General features: G+C 47.0%; 1 protein-coding gene across 1 annotated transcript in view; it reads left to right on the forward strand.

Moving 5' to 3' along the window:
• Positions 1–20,453, forward strand: part of LOC148442270 (uncharacterized) — a gene marked incomplete at its 3' end in the record, with an annotated part of 86,685 nt that overhangs the window by 30,187 nt on the left and 36,045 nt on the right. The window contains exons 4-5 of the mRNA XM_088464106.1: positions 1,898–6,011; positions 12,841–13,074. Of these exons, the coding sequence (XP_088320232.1) occupies positions 1,898–6,011; positions 12,841–13,074 (4,348 nt within the window). The remainder of the gene's footprint in view (positions 1–1,897; positions 6,012–12,840; positions 13,075–20,453) is intronic.

The following is a 20,453-nucleotide window of genomic DNA, read 5'->3' on the forward strand; positions in this document are numbered from 1 at the left end:
TCGCGACGTGCATCCCGGGGACTAGTCTCTTCTCCAAGAGAGGTTTCAACTCCTGGTGAGCAGAGGGGGCCTCCCTGAGGGGATTGATCCTCATGGCCTTCTGACTTGATCACACATTACCGGTGTTACAGTCCAGCTCCAGGAGTACTGAAGCTACCTTCAGTGACTCTTTGTCAGTGAAGTGGTCCTTCCACTTTGTGTACCTGTGTCCTCCGGTCTCCCTTCTTCCTCGAGGACTTCGGAAGTTTAATTCGAGACGGAGGGGCTTTCCTTCTGGGGGCTCCAGTTCGTCCCAGACATCACTGGTACTAAGATTTTCGGAGTCTCCTCATCGATACTCCGTTCCTACTGCTTCACTATCTGGACCTGTTGTCTCAGGGTCCTTGTTTTTCCCTGGACCTGGATCGTTTGTCTTTGACTGCGCCCCTACTGTGGTCCTAGGGCTTTCCTGGCTCTGTCTTCATTGAGATGTTTAGAGCAGATAGGCCAGACTTTGCTGGGATCTGCCACGGACTGTGGCATACATAATTCTTATGGTATCGTACCTCCGGTGTCCAGGATTTTCAGATATTCTGGCATTCCTTCCGGCTGGCTTGGGTTTCACCCTTGGCCTGGCCTTCCTGACAGTGCGGATCTCTACACTGTCGGTATGGTTAAGATATGGAATTGCTCCGCTCTGGTATCCAGTTCATCCTTTGGAGTGTTTTCTGGATTATGCCTCCACTTGTCCTCCCTAGGGACTCCTGGGGAGTTAGTAGTGGTTCTTTGTTCCTTCCGGGGACAGTCAATGGAACCGCTGGTTGTGATAGCCATTACATGGTCTATTGTTTAAGCTCTCTCTCTCTCAGGGTGTTTAAATCAACCAGGAGAGTGTCTGAATTGGGAGCGTTCTCATGTGGCTCCCTCTTCTGGAGGGCATCATGTCAGGGTGTGAGTTGCTCTCGCCCTGTATTTCTTCTTAGAGTGGTTTTTAGGTTCCATATTATTCTGGTACGGCCATTCAGTCCCCAGTCTTCTCGGCTGGTGTGGCCTCATTGACTTTGGTCCGGCCTCTTTGGCTTTATATGATCCGTTCAAGTTCCTTATGGTAATCGGACTCCTTATTGGTGGTCTGCGGTTTCTGGTTTTCACAGGAAACGATGGCCGGCCTATAATGAAATGTTGGCTGGATGGCCTCGTATGTCTTCCTCAGGGGCCTACCCATGGGTAGGCATTTCTGTCGTTGAGGCTTGTTTTTCTCGGGCCATGTAACCCTCGTGGGCGGCTCGTTGTGGCGCCTCGGCTGTTTTGCCTTACTAGGTGTCCACGTGGTCTTCTGTCCATACCTTTTTAAGGTTCTAGGCATTGGTTTCCTTTGCCTCTCAGGATTCTTCCTTTTTGGCGACGGATTCTCCTCTCAGCACAGGAGCGTCCCCACCCTTGGTTGAACTGCTTTGGGACATCCCCAAGGTCAACCCTGTGGACCCCCTATGGACCCTGAAGTAGAAAACAAGAGATATGGTAAGAACTTACCTTTGTTATCTCTGTTTCTACGAAGTCCATAGGGTCCACAGGGCGCCCACCCTGACGCACCTGGCTTCATATGGGCTGTGTTACTGGTCACCGGTTTCCCGTCTCCTTTTCTGTGAGTATGGTTCTAGAGTGTTCCAGTTTTCTCTCTCTTTTTCTCTCCTCCTCCGGCCTTTGGCTACTTACAAACTGAGGTGCCTCTGGCTGGGGGGTGGGTTTATAGGGAGAGTGGACCCAAGTGCATCCTGGGAGCTAAAAGCTTTAACTGCGTGGTGCCCGGATTTGGTTCCCAACCTATACCCCAAGGTCAACCCTGTGGACCCTATGGACTTCGTAGAAACAGAGATAACAAAGGTAAGTTCTTACCATATCTCTTGTTTTTTTTCAGGGAACAGATTTTGTATGTTTTGATAATGGACAAGATAATTTTGATAATTATAATGTTGATGAACTTTTAAATAAACAAAAAGGAAGCACAACTGGAGATTCGCAACCAGGAGCAGATCCTCCACATTCTGAGGCAGCACCAGGGGAGTCACCTCCTCCACATTCTGAGGCAGCACCAGGAGAGTCACCTCCTCCACATTCTGAGGCAGCACCAGGAGAGTCCCCTCCTTCACACCCTGAAATAGCAGCAAGGGAGTTGGATCCTTCCCAATCTGAGGCAGCACCAGGGGAGTCTCCTCCTTCAAAATCTGAAAAAGCACCAGGGGAATCTCCTCATACAGATCCCGAAACAGCACCAGAGGAGTCGTCCCCTTCACAATCTGAAGCCACACCAGGGAAATCTCCTCCTACTGATCCCGAAACAGCACCAGAGGAGTCGTCCCCTTCACAATCTGAAGCCACACCAGGGGAATCTCCTCCTACTGATCCCGAAACAGCGCCAGAGGAGTCGTCCCCTTCACAATTTGAAGCCATACCAGGGGAATCTCCTACAGATCCCGAAACAGCCCCAAGGGGGTCTCCTCCTTCACAGCCTGATGCAGCACCAGGGGAGTCTCCACCTTCAAAATCTGAAAAAGCACCAGGGGTGTTGCCTCCTCCAGAATATGAAACATCACCAGGAGAACCTCCTTCAGAGTCCGTGACCTCACCGGAAGAATTGCTGGCTTCAGAGATTACATTACCATCTCCAGATTCAGAGGAGCCACCTCTTTCAGAGTCTGAAACAACACCAGAACAGTCTATTCCAGAGTCTGGAACACCACCTGGAGAGCCACCTGTTTCAGAGTCTGGAACACCACCTGGAGAGCCACCTGTTTCAGAGTCTGGAACACCACCTGGAGAGCCACCTGTTTCAGAGTCTGGAACACCACCTGGAGAGCCACCTGTTTCAGAGTCTGGAACACCACCTGGAGAGCCACCTGTTTCAGAGTCTGGAACAGTACCTAGAGAGCCACCTGTTTCAGAGTCTGGAACACTACCTGGAGAGCCATCTAGTTCAGAGTCTGGAACATCAACAGGAGAGCCACCTGTTTCAGAGTCTGGAACACTACCTGGAGAGCCATCTAGTTCAGAGTCTGGAACATCAACAGGAGAGCCATCTAGTTCAGCATCTGGCACACCAGAAGACGTACTGTCCCCTTCCGAGTCTGAAGCACCAACAGGGGTGCCATCTGCTTCCGAGTCTGAAGCACCATTAGCAGAGCTGTCTCCAGAAGCCCAAGAAATAACTGAACAACCACTACAAGGCCGAAGAAAAGAGGCCCAGAATAATGAGAAAAGCAATGAAAACACACAAAGCAACAATTTAGGTAATCGGGCAGACACTGATAAAACAGGAGAATCTCTCCATAGTGTAAATAGTCAGTCCAAAAATTCTCAGGAAGACAATGTTGCACATCAAGCAATAGATGCAAAAAACAAAGTACCAGAAAGTGAACAAGGGAAAAATGACAGCGTCCGTCAAGGAGGAGCTGATCTGTACAAAGAAAAAATGGAAAAATTTGATTCCTTTACCCTTATAGATAAGGAACTGATACAGAACTTGAAGACAAAAATTGACTCAACAGGAGATGCTGTCGTGTCTGATGATGAGGAAACCAAGCGTGTTACACTAGATGATCAATACCTAGATGTAGATGGAGACATGGTGGATGAATCCTATGATGCACAATATGAAGAGGACCTTATTGAAGAGTCCACTGAACCCCCTCTGTTATCTTATGATGAATCTGATGAAAATTTGTTGGATCAGAGCGCTTTTGAAAACCATTCTACTACTACTACTATCACTTCATCAGAGACAAAAGAAACCCCTCCTGAAGAGGAAGTGGAGGTCCCTGTAGACATGGGTCATGCTACAACACTAAAGCCAAAGAAGGAAATTCTAACCACATGGGGCGACACCTTCTTTGCCATTGTCAGTGGTGGGGAAACCACACGAGAAGTCACTCACCCAGATGGAATGGACTCGGAGGAAGAGGAGGACGAAGACTCCATTGAACATTTGGAAGAAGACAGTAATTTGTATTTGCTTGGTATGGACAAAAATAGCGTGAGACAACATGACCATTCTGAGCACTCTCTTGATGAAGACATATTTGTTCTCGAAGAAGACCTGATAGATGAAACATTATCTGTTGTTGAGGTCGATAAATCCTCACAAACTGAACCAATCAATATTACAACAACCAACTTGTCCAGTGGTGAAACATTATCTCCCGTAAGTGAAACTGATGCTGAATTATTAACAGAGGAACAAGCCGTAACGGAACAAACTGGTAAGTTGGATGGGGAGGCAGCTGAGCCAAGGGATCCCGTCAAAAGCGAAACCGCTAAGGAAGATTCACAGCTACCAACTAATGATAACAATGCAACTAATGAGGAGTTTAGAAAATCATTGGAGGATTCTGAGCTCCCTGAGACAAAACTGAATGAGAATATAGAAGAAAACGAGAACAACCTTGGTGGAGCAACATCTGAAGATCCAAGCCTGGATCTAAAAGAATCCAAAGAAATAGAAATAGTGGACAGAAAAATTGATTTAGAAGATGAAGAAGATCTAGAAGAAGACAATTCTACGAATGAGGAAATAATGTCATCTGAGGACTCCACTGTAGAACATCCCAACACCAACCAAGACAAAACGGTAGAGATAAAATCGGTGGAAACTAAATTGGCCTCATTGGATCTGGCAGTTCCAGAAGATGTGAAACCTACAAGTGATATCCCTAATGAAGTGGAGAATACACAGCAACAAAGTCCATTTCTGGAGAAAAAAGAAACTGTATCTCCAGGATCAGAGGAAAAAGAAGGCTCAGATGGAATAATAGTAGAAGATGCTATGCCTGTAGATGAAATCAATTTTGAAAAGTCATCAACAGAAGAGGACAATAAACTGCCAAATCAAGATGACACAACACAAATTATAAAGCTTGGGGAAATTGAGACCAAGAAGGAAGTAAAACATGAACAACTTAAGCCAGACTATCTTGAAGCAGGGCAGCCGCCCGAAGACATTACTGGAGTCAGTGCCAATAATAAAGTTTCAGAAGTTGAGGTCCATTTGAGTGATCAGGACGATGAAGAAAATTCTCCCTTGATTGTGGACAGAAAGGAAAACGATGTAGACAACACTGATGAACTGTTGGAAGATGAAAATGCTGCAAGCGCCAGGCGTGCTAAAGAATTGCTGACAAAGGCTGAAAGTGACCATGACCATACTGAGAACGTACCTAAATCAGTAAGTGAGGAAATTGAACTCAACCAAGAAACAGCATTTAAAAAACTTGAACCAGAAAATGAAGAAACACACGTGCAAGCAGCATATCATTCCGTTCCAGCCGATGTTGAGGATAAAAAGGTTGTTGTTGTGACTGAACCAAAAAAGGATGATGTTCCAAAAGCAAACAATGAAGAAACAGAGGGGGTTGATGAGCATCTGACTGTTAATAATATTGATTCAGATATTTCAGGTATAGAAACCAAACAGGAGGCAACCACAACCGTAGAGGAAGACGTAGAGAAAGCAACCAAGGAAGACACGAGGGCAGTCATCTCAGACCTGTCTCATGACAAATCGGCTAATGTAGAAGAGCCCGGTGAGTCCCTAACTACAGCAACTGAGACACTAGAGGAAGTCTCTTATATTGAAAGTATTAAAGCTCTTACCATAATGAGGGACTACCTGGATGAACAAAAAATAGCAGAGTTCACAAACATCCTTGGCTCCGACAACCTCCTGCGGCTGGAAGCCATGCTCCAGGACATGGACTCTGAACTGAAGCTTGCACGGAGAGACAATGTACGTCTAGATTACATCGACAAAGCTCTGGACGAGATTTTAGAAGCGTCTGAATTGAGTATACTCGGCTTTGTTGAGACTGTCTTGGATGCAGTAGAGGTGAACAGTGAGAGCACGGCAACAGAAAAAGAAATGGACGATTTGTTGGAAGACGTACAGGAGATCTCGTACAAGCTTAGGCAGAAACACTCCACTCTCAGCGATACGTCTCTGCTTGCACCAGGAGTTCAGGACACAGAAGTGGAAGCGGAAGGTAAGAACAGTGTTTTCTTCTTGGTGACAAAGTCATATTATGGGCTTCTAAAAGAGTTAAGACATTATTACAAATTGCATGCTGAGAGGTATTAGCCAGAACAATTGAAAAGACCTCCTCCTAAATCATTGTAATCACCCATAGATGCTACATTCACCCTGAGAGCTCCAAAGTTCCTTACAGGTTCCAAGAGCATAAAAAAAAAACAGTTAAAGCCACATTCACTGCAATATAAATGCCATACCTAGTGGCCATGTCACCAATGACAGACCCTGGTCTAGGCCATAAATCATATCTGATACCAGGAAGCTAACAACAAAAAGATTAGTAGAAGAAAGAGATTAGGAGCCACTGGCAAAACACACCAGAAGCGACCGCTCCATTTTGTCTGAGACGGTCGAAATGCCGACCGCCGGCTTCCCGACTGTCTAATGACAGGCGTTGAAATCCCGACACCTTTCATTTTACTTGCTTCCCGACTGTCTAATCCCGGCAGGTGTCGAATGACAGGCGTCGAAATACCGACGCCTGTCATTTTACCTACGCCGGGAGCCCGACGCCCGGAATACCGATCGAAGGTAAGCTGGGTGGCGGGCGCGGACAGCCGCGGGGGAGAGGGTTAGGTTAGGGGCTCCCGGGGGGTCTTAGGGTTAGGCACCCACCCGGGAGGGTTAGGCTAGGCCGGGGAAGAGGGGGGGGGGTTAGGGTTATTTAGGCTGCGGGGAAGAGGGGGGTTAGGGTTAGGCACTTACAGGGGGGAGGTTAGGGTTAGGAACCCCTAAGGGAGGGTTAGGGGGGGTTAGATTAGTAAATATGAAAAATACTTACAGGAAATGGCAGCCTGTAATGAATACAGCTCTGTCACACAGTTCCTCCTTACAGGAAATGGCAGCCTGTAATTAATTTAGATCTATCACACAGGTCCTCCTTACAGGAAGTGGCAGCCTGTAATTAGTTCAGCTCTGTCACACAGGTCCTCCTTACAGGAAATGGCAGCCTGTAATGAATACAGATCTGTCACACAGGTCCTCCTTACAGGAAATGGCAGCCTGTAGTGAATATAGATCTGTCACACAGGTCCTCCTTACAGGAAATGTCAGCCTGTAATGAATACAGATCTGTCACACAGGTCCTCCTTACAGGAAATGGCAGCCTGTAATGAATACAGATCTGTCACACAGGTCCTCCTTACAGGACATGGCAGCCTGTAATTAGTACAGATCTGTCACACAGGTCCTCCTTACAGGAAATGGCAGCCTGTAATGAATACAGATCTGTCACACAGGTCCTCCTTACAGGAAATGGCAGCCTGTAATGAGTACAGATCTGTCACACAGGTCCTCCTTACAGGAAATGGCAGCCTGTAATGAGTACAGATCTGTCACACAGGTCCTCCTTACAGGAAATGGCAGCCTGTAATGAGTACAGCTCTGTCACACAGGTCCTCCTTACAGGACATGGCAGCCTGTAATGAGTACAGATCTGTCACACAGGTCCTCCTTACAGGAAATGGCAGCCTGTAATGAATACAGATCTGTCACACAGGTCCTCCTTACAGGAAATGGCAGCCTGTAATGAATACAGCTCTGTCACACAGGTCCTCCTTACAGGACATGGCAGCCTGTAATGAATACAGATCTGTCACACAGGTCCTCCTTACAGGAAATGACAGCCTGTAATGAATACAGATCTGTCACACAGGTCCTCCTTACAGGAAATGGCAGCCTGTAATGAGTACAGCTCTGTCACACAGGTCCTCCTTACAGGAAGTGGCAGCCTGTAATGAATACAGATCTGTCACACAGGTCCTCCTTACAGGATATGGCAGCCTGTAATGAATGCAGATCTGTCACACAGGTCCTCCTTACAGGAAATGACAGCCTGTAATGAATACAGATCTGTCACACAGGTCCTCCTTACTGGACATGGCAGCCTGTAATGAATACAGCTCTGTCACACAGGTCCTCCTTACAGGAAGTGGCAGCCTGTAATGAATACAGATCTGTCACACAGGTCCTCCTTACAGGATATGGCAGCCTGTAATGAATGCAGATCTGTCACACAGGTCCTCCTTACAGGACATGGCAGCCTGTAATGAATACAGATCTGTCACAAGGGTCCTCCTTACAGGAAATGGCAGCCTGTAATTAGTACAGATCTGTCACACAGGTCCTCCTTACAGGAAATGGCAGCCTGTAATGAGTACAGATCTGTCACACAGGTCCTCCTTACAGGACATGGCAGCCTGTAATGAGTACAGATCTGTCACACAGGTCCTCCTTACAGGACATGGCAGCCTGTAATGAGTACAGATCTGTCACACAGGTACTCCTTACAGGACATGGCAGCCTGTAATGAGTACAGATCTGTCACACAGGTCCTCCTTACAGGACATGGCAGCCTGTAATGAGTACAGATCTGTCACACAGGTCCTCCTTACAGGACATGGCAGCCTGTAATGAATACAGATCTGTCACACAGGTCCTCCTTACAGGACATGGCAGCCTGTAATGAGTACAGATCTGTCACACAGGTCCTCCTTACAGGAAATGGCAGCCTGTAATGAGTACAGATCTATCACACAGGTCCTCCTTACAGGAAATGGCAGCCTGTAATGAGTACAGATCTGTCACACAGGTCCTCCTTACAGGAAATGGCAGCCTGTAATGAGTACAGATCTGTCACACAGGTCCTCCTTACAGGAAATGGCAGCCTGTAATGAGTACAGATCTGTCACACAGGTCCTCCTTACAGGACATGGCAGCCTGTAATGAGTACAGATCTGTCACACAGGTCCTCCTTACAGGACATGGCAGCCTGTAATGAGTACAGATCTGTCACACAGGTCCTCCTTACAGGACATGGCAGCCTGTAATGAGTACAGATCTGTCACACAGGTCCTCCTTACAGGACATGGCAGCCTGTAATGAATACAGATCTGTCACACAGGTCCTCCTTACAGGACATGGCAGCCTGTAATGAATACAGATCTGTCACACAGGTCCTCCTTACAGGAAATGACAGCCTGTAATGAATACAGATCTGTCACACAGGTCCTCCTTACTGGACATGGCAGCCTGTAATGAATACAGCTCTGTCACACAGGTCCTCCTTACAGGAAGTGGCAGCCTGTAATGAATACAGATCTGTCACACAGGTCCTCCTTACAGGATATGGCAGCCTGTAATGAATGCAGATCTGTCACACAGGTCCTCCTTACAGGACATGGCAGCCTGTAATGAATACAGATCTGTCACAAGGGTCCTCCTTACAGGAAATGGCAGCCTGTAATGAGTACAGATCTGTCACACAGGTCCTCCTTACAGGAAATGGCAGCCTGTAATGAGTACAGATCTGTCACACAGGTCCTCCTTACAGGACATGGCAGCCTGTAATGAGTACAGATCTGTCACACAGGTCCTCCTTACAGGACATGGCAGCCTGTAATGAGTACAGATCTGTCACACAGGTACTCCTTACAGGACATGGCAGCCTGTAATGAGTACAGATCTGTCACACAGGTCCTCCTTACAGGACATGGCAGCCTGTAATGAGTACAGATCTGTCACACAGGTCCTCCTTACAGGACATGGCAGCCTGTAATGAATACAGATCTGTCACACAGGTCCTCCTTACAGGACATGGCAGCCTGTAATGAGTACAGATCTGTCACACAGGTCCTCCTTACAGGAAATGGCAGCCTGTAATGAGTACAGATCTGTCACACAGGTCCTCCTTACAGGACATGGCAGCCTGTAATGAATACAGATCTGTCACACAGGTCCTCCTTACAGGACATGGCAGCCTGTAATGAATACAGATCTGTCACACAGGTCCTCCTTACAGGACATGGCAGCCTGTAATGAGTACAGATCTGTCACACAGGTCCTCCTTACAGGACATGGCAGCCTGTAATGAGTACAGATCTGTCACACAGGTCCTCCTTACAGGAAATGGCAGCCTGTAATTAGTACAGATCTGTCACACAGGTCCTCCTTACAGGACATGGCAGCCTGTAATGAGTACAGATCTGTCACACAGGTCCTCCTTACAGGAAATGGCAGCCTGTAATTAGTACAGATCTGTCACACAGGTCCTCCTTACAGGACATGGCAGCCTGTTGATGTTACAATATGCAGCTCTGTCTTTTTAGCTATGTTTTCTAGTAAGGTGTATCTTAAGGTGGGTACACACTAGACAATGGGGTAGATGTATGAAGCCCAGATACGGTGCGCTGATACCGTTTCTCCCTGATGTATGATCGGGGGTCTGGGCGGTAAATGACAGGGGCGCTGTGCGCCCCTGTCATTATCGGCGCTGCTATCTACAAGATAGCAGCGCCGACAGCCTGGGCTATGTACGAACGGTCAGATCGTCTGACCGTTCGGCCGGCTGTAGCTGTCGTTATCGACAGCTACAGCCTGGCGCTAGCCTATACCCACAGCAGGGACAGCGCTGTCCCTGCTGTGGCGGCTACCGGCTCCAGGGCTGCACGCGGGGATCTCGCGATACTTGCGAGATCCCGCGCATGCTCAGTGGAGCCGGCCGGGCCTGACACACATCGCATCAGCACTAGGCTGATGCGATGTGGTCTGTAGCGGGTAGCGCCGGAGGGGGGAGTTAACGCTCCCCCTCCCCGGCCGGTGAGATGTTCACACATCTCACCGGTAGTGCTTCCTGCTTCGCCTCGGTAAAGAGGCGAAGCAGGAAGCGTTATAGCGGCACTTAACGTGCCACTATAATACATCTACCCCAATGTGCAAACAATGTGATGTCGTTATCGATTTCCCTTGACCTCTCCCTGGCACTACAGATGCAAATATGGAGCAAAAACATGTACAATGTGACATACAATCTATCATGCATGATCTAACGATTTGCATATCTTTAGACCGTGCGCGATAGCAGAGACACAGATGCCTGCATAGATCAGTGAGATCCGTACATGCATCTGTGTAAAAAAGAAAATGAATAAAAAGTGAAAAAAAAAAATCCACGTGGACATCCCCTAAAGCACAACCAGCCCCGGGCCTTATCAGCGCCAGTCCTGGTTTTGGAAATACATGGAACAAAAAGAGCAAGGGTCAACTGTATTTAGCACAACTAGCACTGGGCTCACAGCTAAGCCGGTCCTGGTTTTGGAAATACATGGGACAAAAAGAGTAGGGGTCCCCTGTATTTTCCATAATTGGTCCCCCATCCAAAGCATTACCGCTGACCACTAGTCAGCCCAGGCTATGGATCCCTGGGGAGGTGGGTACCCCCCAATAAAGGGGTCACCCTCTCCAGGGCTGATAGCCCGGGGCTAGCCCAGACACCCCTGGGCGGTGTGTGACGGGTTAGTAGTGTAAATGTGGTGTAAAAGATAGAAGTAAAAGCCTCCCCCGCATGCTGGTACTTGGAAAACCACAAGAACCAGCATGCGGGGCATTACGGGCCCGCTGGTACTTGTAGTTCACCTGCAAAAGAAATATTAAAATTTAACACAAAATATAACCTTGCTCTTCAACTCTAGAACTCTGTCTGTGGCTTCCTGCTGCCTCCATTCCCCTCCTCACATCATGTCACTGCCCCTGTCACATGCAGCCATGTCCTCACTGACACATCACTCATCTCCTGATATACTCTGTGCTGCTGGGGGACCCTGCTCCTCCCACTATATAACTCTCAGCCTGTGACCTCCTGCTGCCTCCATTCCCCTCCTCACATCATGTCACTGCCCCTGTCACATGCAGCCCTGTCCTCACTGACACATCACTCATCTCCTGTTATACTCTGTGCTGCTGCCTCCATTCCCCTCCTCATATCATGTCACTGCCCCTGTCACATGGAGCCCTGTCCTCATTAATCTAATGATGCAGACACATAGGCAACAACTATGCCATTGTCAGTCGTATGTTAGGAGTGGGTGGGCCGGCGTAAGTACCCCCAATCATTTGAAAACATTGGCTCCCATGAGTGGACAGGTCACTGCCTCCAGCATGATCTCTGTGCTGCTGTGAACCTTTCAATCTGATTGGCTAACAAGTTGCAGATGTCCCAATCACTAAGAGATAAATAGAAGAGATGAATAAGGTTCCCTGACCTATAGCTGAGCCTACATAGAGACGGCATCTCTGGCGGGAAATGTAGGGATTTCATTCCTAAATGGCCATTTTCTTGAGGCAAGCCCCCAAATTTACCTGATTGTTAATTTTAATCATTACTAGATTTAGTAATCTGCCCACGGCTCATATACAAAGTTTTTTATGTAGTGTTTTGTAAGGCATGAGTATGGCGCCCTGTCGGGTGCTGCCTCAGGTAGTGGAACGGATACTTATACAGCTGTGCCGCTACAGCGTCTTAGGTGTAAATACTGTATTGTGCACCTGATGAACTATTGCTATGGTGCGTACACACGGTACTATAGTAAATGAACGATAACGAGATTGTTCTTTTTTTTTTTTTCTTTTTTTTTGTGCCTTCCAACCCTAAAACGGCCAGCGATGTGTGGGCACGTATGGACAATATTGTATCGTCCATCGGCCGTACATGTAGGCCAACCTGGGCGTTATCGTCCAGGTTACATAGGGACCCGCGATCACTGGCCTGTCATTGGTGATGTGCTGGATGGTCGATATCGATCATCCAGCACACCGGGAAGGTGCAGGGAGATCAGTTGGCGATATCGTTATCACTGACTGATCGTACCGTGTGTACGCACCAATAGAATTGTGACCTAGAGCAAATAGAAAACCAGTTCCAGTTGGTGCAGGCCAGTGACATAAGACAATACTAAGAGTCTGGCACCGTCCCTGTGAGCGGCTGATGGTTTCTCTACTCCCTGTAGACAAGACGCTCACTGAGGAGGGGGACTCAGAGCTGGATAAGAGAGATCCTGAGCAGGACATAAAGGAGGAAGATCCCACAGGACCTGATCCCCAAGGGGAGGAGATTGCAGAGCAGCCACCTGCACTGCAAGAGGCTGGACCGGAGGACGTGTATGCCACCAAGGACCCTCTCGTATCACCCACACGTGGTCCTGACGGTGCAATCGCCAAAGATGAGGAGGAACCTGGTGCAGGTGAGAGACGCACTGTGCTCTGTGTATAGGGCCTGATTCAGTAAGGATTGCAAGTGCGATTATGCAAGCAGACGGGCGATTCTTGCGTTCTGCGCATGCATCGCACTGTGCGAAGTCTTCACTGCGATCGCAGTGACTACGCAGACCCATCGCAGATTGATTGACAGGAAGTACCGTTTGGGAGTGGTGACGGCGGGCTGGTCAGTGACACGCAGGCATGCCAGTGCGTTTGACCGCCATCACAGGGGCGTGCATAAATTGGTACTGTGATGACATACACCACTTGGGCTTTCACTGTGTGTGATGAGGGTAGTAATTCCTGAGTAAGGTCAGAGCCTGTGTAAGTGTGTGTGAGGATGTGATGGTACTCCATGTTACTAATGGTCTCTCAGTCTTGTGTAATCACTGTGTGTGATGAGGTTAGTAATTCCTGAGTAAGGTCAGAGCCTGTGTAAGTGTGTGTGAGGATGTGATGGTACTCCATGTTACTAATGGTCTCTCAGTCTTGTGTAATCACTGTGTGTGATGAGGTTAGTAATTCCTGAGTAAGGTCAGAGCCTGTGTAAGTGTGTGTGAGGATGTGATGGTACTCCATGTTACTGATGGTGTCTCAGGGCTCTATTTACTACAATCCGCATATTGAATGCGGATTGTAGTGTGATATTACCGAGTGAATTCGCATTACGAATTCAGGTAATATCACAGGGATTTACTATAAATCCCTTGCAGGGACAGAGCTTGCGATAAAGCTCTGTCCCTGCGGATCCCATCCGCACTCTAGTCGCGGTATTTTCGGAAAAAATACAGCGACTAAGAGCCCGCGCATGCGCCGACCGACCACCGCTACTACCCCCCCGACGCTAAGCCCCGCCCCCGGCGCTAAGCCCCGCCCCCCGCGATCGCGGACCCCCGCAACCCCCCCTCCCTTCATTACACTTACCTGCATCCTCCTGGCCTCCGGTGGTCTTCTCCGGGCTTCCCGATCAGGTGATCTCCCATACTGCACTGGGGTCCGATCACCTGATGACCGGGCCCCAGTGCACTGTGGGAGACCAGCTGACCGGAGAGGAGCCATCACCGGAGGCCCGATCACCGGTCCCTGGATTCAGGTAAGTAAAAAAAAAAAATGCTTAATTTTTTTTTTCTTTTTTTTACAGCTATCAGCTTGCGGTCTATTAGACCACACAGCTGATTACTGGGACCGACTCCCGCCTCTGCTCTCCCCGTTAGACCAGAGTGGGAGCCCGGTAACCGGGGGAGATCCTGGATAACGCCACCTCCAGGTGGCGTTATTATCACAGGGCTTCCCCCGGTATTTTTTTACAATTTATTTTTAGTAACTTGCACACAGATCACATTTCCCATTACAATTATGGGAAATGCGATCTGCTTTACTAAAAATAAGTGATACTGGGGGTTGGAGTAGAATTTTACTAATTCTACTCCAATTGCCCTGTAATAAATACAGGTGAAACTAAAATAATGTGAAAAGGGTGTGAAAACACCCTTTTTCACTTTATTTTAGTAAAAATAATGTTAATAAATAGAGCCCTCAGTCTTGTGTAATCACTGTGTGTGATGAGGTTAGTAATTCCTGAGTAAGGTCAGAGCCTGTGTAAGTGTGTGTGAGGCTGTGATGGTACTCCATGTTACCGATGGTATCTCAGTCTTGTGTAATCACTGCGTGTGATGAGGTTAGTAATTCCTGTGTAAGGTCAGAGCCTGTGTAAGTGTGTGTGAGGATGTGATGGTACTCCATGTTACTGATGGTTTCTCAGTCTTGTGTAATCACTGCGTGTGATGAGGTTAGTAATTCCTGTGTAAGGTCAGAGCCTGTGTAAGTGTGTGTGAGGATATGATGGTACTCCATGTTACTGATGGTTACTCAGTATTGTGTAATCACTGCGTGTGATGAGGTTAGTAATTCCTGTGTAAGGTCAGAGCCTGTGTAAGTGTGTGTGAGGATGTGATGGTACTCCATGTTACTGATGGTCTCTCAGTCTTGTGTAATCACTGCGTGTGATGAGGTTAGTAATTCCTGAGTAAGGTCAGAGCCTGTGTAAGTGTGTGTGAGGATGTGATGGTATTCCATGTTTTCAATGGTTTTGCAGACTTACTAAGTATTACGGATGTGTGTTAGGTAAAGTGGGCATCCTTATGTTAGGTAAAGTGGGCATCCTTATGTTAGACTACGTTATGGCATAGCTATCGCATTCATTAGCAAATTTTCGCAGCGAGACTGCGTGAGTAATCGCTGCTGCAATCGCCATAACGATCCTTACTGAATCAGGCCAATAGGCCATCTAATACATCAGCATTATCATTACTTACTACAAATGGTCATTGGATAACACTGTACAACAAATTAATACTTTTAATTTGTTTCCTTTGTAAAAATAGTCATACATCACTAATAGTCAGACATCGCTAACAGTCAGACATCGCTAACAGTCAGACATCGCTAACAGTCAGACATCGCTAACAGTCAGACATCGCTAACAGTCAGACATCGCTAACAGTCAGACATCGCTAACAGTCAGACATCGCTAACAGTCAGACATCGCTAACAGTCAGACATCGCTAACAGTCAGACATCGCTAACAGTCAGACATCGCTAACAGTCAGACATCACTAATTTGAGGTCAAGAAAAACTAAAATGATTTCAGAATGTTTTTACTAGCTCTATTTTTTGAGCTACGCTACTTGCACTATACTGTATGTACATTAGTAATATAGCCATAGTGAAAAGCTATTTTAAAATAATCTGATATTTTCTTTTTAGAAAATTAATAACAGTTGTTTTAATTCAATCACAAATAAGAACACAAAACAAAACAAACATACAGCATAGGAAACAAACATACAGCATACAAAACAAACACACAGCATAGGAAACAGACATACAGCATAGGAAACAGACACACAGCATAGGAAACAGACACACAGCATAGGAAACAGACACACAGCATAGGAAACAGACACACAGCATAGGAAACAGACACACAGCATAGGAAACAGACACACAGCATAGGAAACAGACACACAGCATAGGAAACAGACACACAGCATAGGAAACAGACACACAGCATAGGAAACAAACATACAGCATACAAAACAAACACACAGCATAGGAAACAGACATACAGCATAGGAAACAGACACACAGCATAGGAAACAGACACACAGCATAGGAAACAGACACACAGCATAGGAAACAGACACACAGCATAGGAAACAGACACACAGCATAGGAAACAGACACACAGCATAGGAAACAGACACACAGCATAGGAAACAGACACACAGCATAGGAAACAGACACACAGCATAGGAAACAGACACACAGCATAGGAAACAGACACACAGCATAGGAAACAGACACACAGCATAGGAAACAGACACACAGCATAGGAAACAGACACACAGCATAGGAAACAGACACACAGCATAGGAAACAGACACACAGCATAGGAAACAGACACACAGCATAGGAAACAGACACACAGCATAGGAAACAGACACACAGCATAGGAAACAGACACACAGCATAGGAAACAGACACACAGCATAGGAAACAGACACACAGCATAGGAAACAGACACACAGCATAGGAAACAGACACACAGCATAGGAAACAGACACACAGCATAGGAAACAGACACACAGCATAGGAAACAGACACACAGCATAGGAAACAGACACACAGCATAGGAAACAGACACACAGCATAGGAAACAGACACACAGCATAGGAAACAGACACACAGCATAGGAAACAGACACACAGCATAGGAAACAGACACACAGCATAGGAAACAGACACACAGCATAGGAAACAGACACACAGCATAGGAAACAGACACACAGCATAGGAAACAGACACACAGCATAGGAAACAGACACACAGCATAGGAAACAGACACACAGCATAGGAAACAGACACACAGCATAGGAAACAGACACACAGCATAGGAAACAGACACACAGCATAGGAAACAGACACACAGCATAGGAAACAGACACACAGCATAGGAAACAGACACACAGCATAGGAAACAGACACACAGCATAGGAAACAGACACACAGCATAGGAAACAGACACACAGCATAGGAAACAGACACACAGCATAGGAAACAGACACACAGCATAGGAAACAGACACACAGCATAGGAAACAGACACACAGCATAGGAAACAGACACACAGCATAGGAAACAGACACACAGCATAGGAAACAGACACACAGCATAGGAAACAGACACACAGCATAGGAAACAGACACACAGCATAGGAAACAGACACACAGCATAGGAAACAGACACACAGCATAGGAAACAGACACACAGCATAGGAAACAGACACACAGCATAGGAAACAGACACACAGCATAGGAAACAGACACACAGCATAGGAAACAGACACACAGCATAGGAAACAGACACACAGCATAGGAAACAGACACACAGCATAGGAAACAGACACACAGCATAGGAAACAGACACACAGCATAGGAAACAGACACACAGCATAGGAAACAGACACACAGCATAGGAAACAGACACACAGCATAGGAAACAGACACACAGCATAGGAAACAGACACACAGCATAGGAAACAGACACACAGCATAGGAAACAGACACACAGCATAGGAAACAGACACACAGCATAGGAAACAGACACACAGCATAGGAAACAGACACACAGCATAGGAAACAGACACACAGCATAGGAAACAGACACACAGCATAGGAAACAGACACACAGCATAGGAAACAGACACACAGCATAGGAAACAGACACACAGCATAGGAAACAGACACACAGCATAGGAAACAGACACACAGCATAGGAAACAGACACACAGCATAGGAAACAGACACACAGCATAGGAAACAGACACACAGCATAGGAAACAGACACACAGCATAGGAAACAGACACACAGCATAGGAAACAGACACACAGCATAGGAAACAGACACACAGCATAGGAAACAGACACACAGCATAGGAAACAGACACACAGCATAGGAAACAGACACACAGCATAGGAAACAGACACACAGCATAGGAAACAGACACACAGCATAGGAAACAGACACACAGCATAGGAAACAGACACACAGCATAGGAAACAGACACACAGCATAGGAAACAGACACACAGCATAGGAAACAGACACACAGCATAGGAAACAGACACACAGCATAGGAAACAGACACACAGCATAGGAAACAGACACACAGCATAGGAAACAGACACACAGCATAGGAAACAGACACACAGCATAGGAAACAGACACACAGCATAGGAAACAGACACACAGCATAGGAAACAGACACACAGCATAGGAAACAGACACACAGCATAGGAAACAGACACACAGCATAGGAAACAGACACACAGCATAGGAAACAGACACACAGCATAGGAAACAGACACACAGCATAGGAAACAGACACACAGCATAGGAAACAGACACACAGCATAGGAAACAGACACACAGCATAGGAAACAGACACACAGCATAGGAAACAGACACACAGCATAGGAAACAGACACACAGCATAGGAAACAGACACACAGCATAGGAAACAGACACACAGCATAGGAAACAGACACACAGCATAGGAAACAGACACACAGCATAGGAAACAGACACACAGCATAGGAAACAGACACACAGCATAGGAAACAGACACACAGCATAGGAAACAGACACACAGCATAGGAAACAGACACACAGCATAGGAAACAGACACACAGCATAGGAAACAGACACACAGCATAGGAAACAGACACACAGCATAGGAAACAGACACACAGCATAGGAAACAGACACACAGCATAGGAAACAGACACACAGCATAGGAAACAGACACACAGCATAGGAAACAGACACACAGCATAGGAAACAGACACACAGCATAGGAAACAGACACACAGCATAGGAAACAGACACACAGCATAGGAAACAGACACACAGCATAGGAAACAGACACACAGCATAGGAAACAGACACACAGCATAGGAAACAGACACACAGCATAGGAAACAGACACACAGCATAGGAAACAGACACACAGCATAGGAAACCGACACACAGCATAGGAAACCGACACACAGCATAGGAAACCGACACACAGCATAGGAAACCGACACACAGCATAGGAAACCGACACACAGCATAGGAAACCGACACACAGCATAGGAAACCGACACACAGCATAGGAAACCGACACACACAGCATAGGAAACCGACACACACAGCATAGGAAACCGACACACACAGCATAGGAAACCGACACACACAGCATAGGAAACCGACACACACAGCATAGGAAACACACATACAGCATAGGAAAGTACTATGTAATACAGTGGCCTATTCATGGGGGTGCTTTCTCTTTGCTTGTCGCTTGTACTCCTCTTCTGGGGCATCTCTTGTCACTGTCACCGACCCTGATATCTTTGTCCCATTGCTGAAATGTCTTGGTGGAATCGCTCCCTATGCTGTCACTCAGTGCCCCACAGTTATCTTGTGGGGGTAATCCCGTGAATCACATATATTTGAATAGGGGAGGGGACAAATAACTGATTCATTTAATTGGGTCATTAGGCCCCGCCCCCCCTGTGCGGAACGCAAATTGCTGGTAAGATTCTCTCCATTCTGCCCAGGTCACTAGGAATACCCCTACATCGTCATAAATGGGCTATATCTCGGAACTCAGAGCTAACTGAGAGTTGTAAATGTCATATTCATTCTTTGCATGCTGAAATCAATTAGAGGTAACTATTTTCACATCGGAAACATTGTCATTGTTGTGCAGTGTAATAGAATAATGTGATGTTAGAAAATGGTATAACCGCTTGTTCTTGCTACCGGTGATGTTGCAGCTTAACTGGATATCTAAAGTTACCGGTCTATGGTAAAGGTAACGTTACCGGGCTATGGTAAAGCTGATTACATCCATCACCTCAGAATGAATTAGTCACAGCACTGTATAGATATAATACTTTATATTAGACCAGGGCCGCAACTAGGGGGGGGCTAGAGGTGCACGTGCACCGGGAGGGGATTGCCTGGGGGTGAAAAAGCAGACTCTGCCATCTGAAAATGGCCGCCGCCGAAGAGGAGACTAATGCTAGAGGTCCTTACTGGACCTCTAGTGTCTGTCTCTTTGTTGGCGGCGGCCATTTTTGGATGGCCGTTTTCAGCAGATTCCATGCGGACTAGCCGTCCGCATGGACTCTGCTGAAAACGGCCATCAAAAAATGGCCGCCGCCAAGGAAGAGACAGATGCTAGAGGTCCTACTGGACCTCTAGTGTCTGTTAGCAGAGCGCAATGCACACAGCGTTCCCGGAAGTGCCGGGAAC

The sequence above is a fragment of the Taudactylus pleione genome, unplaced genomic scaffold (assembly GCF_031769625.1).
Source record: "Taudactylus pleione unplaced genomic scaffold, aTauple2 ptg001579l, whole genome shotgun sequence".
Lineage (NCBI taxonomy): Eukaryota > Metazoa > Chordata > Amphibia > Anura > Myobatrachidae > Taudactylus > Taudactylus pleione.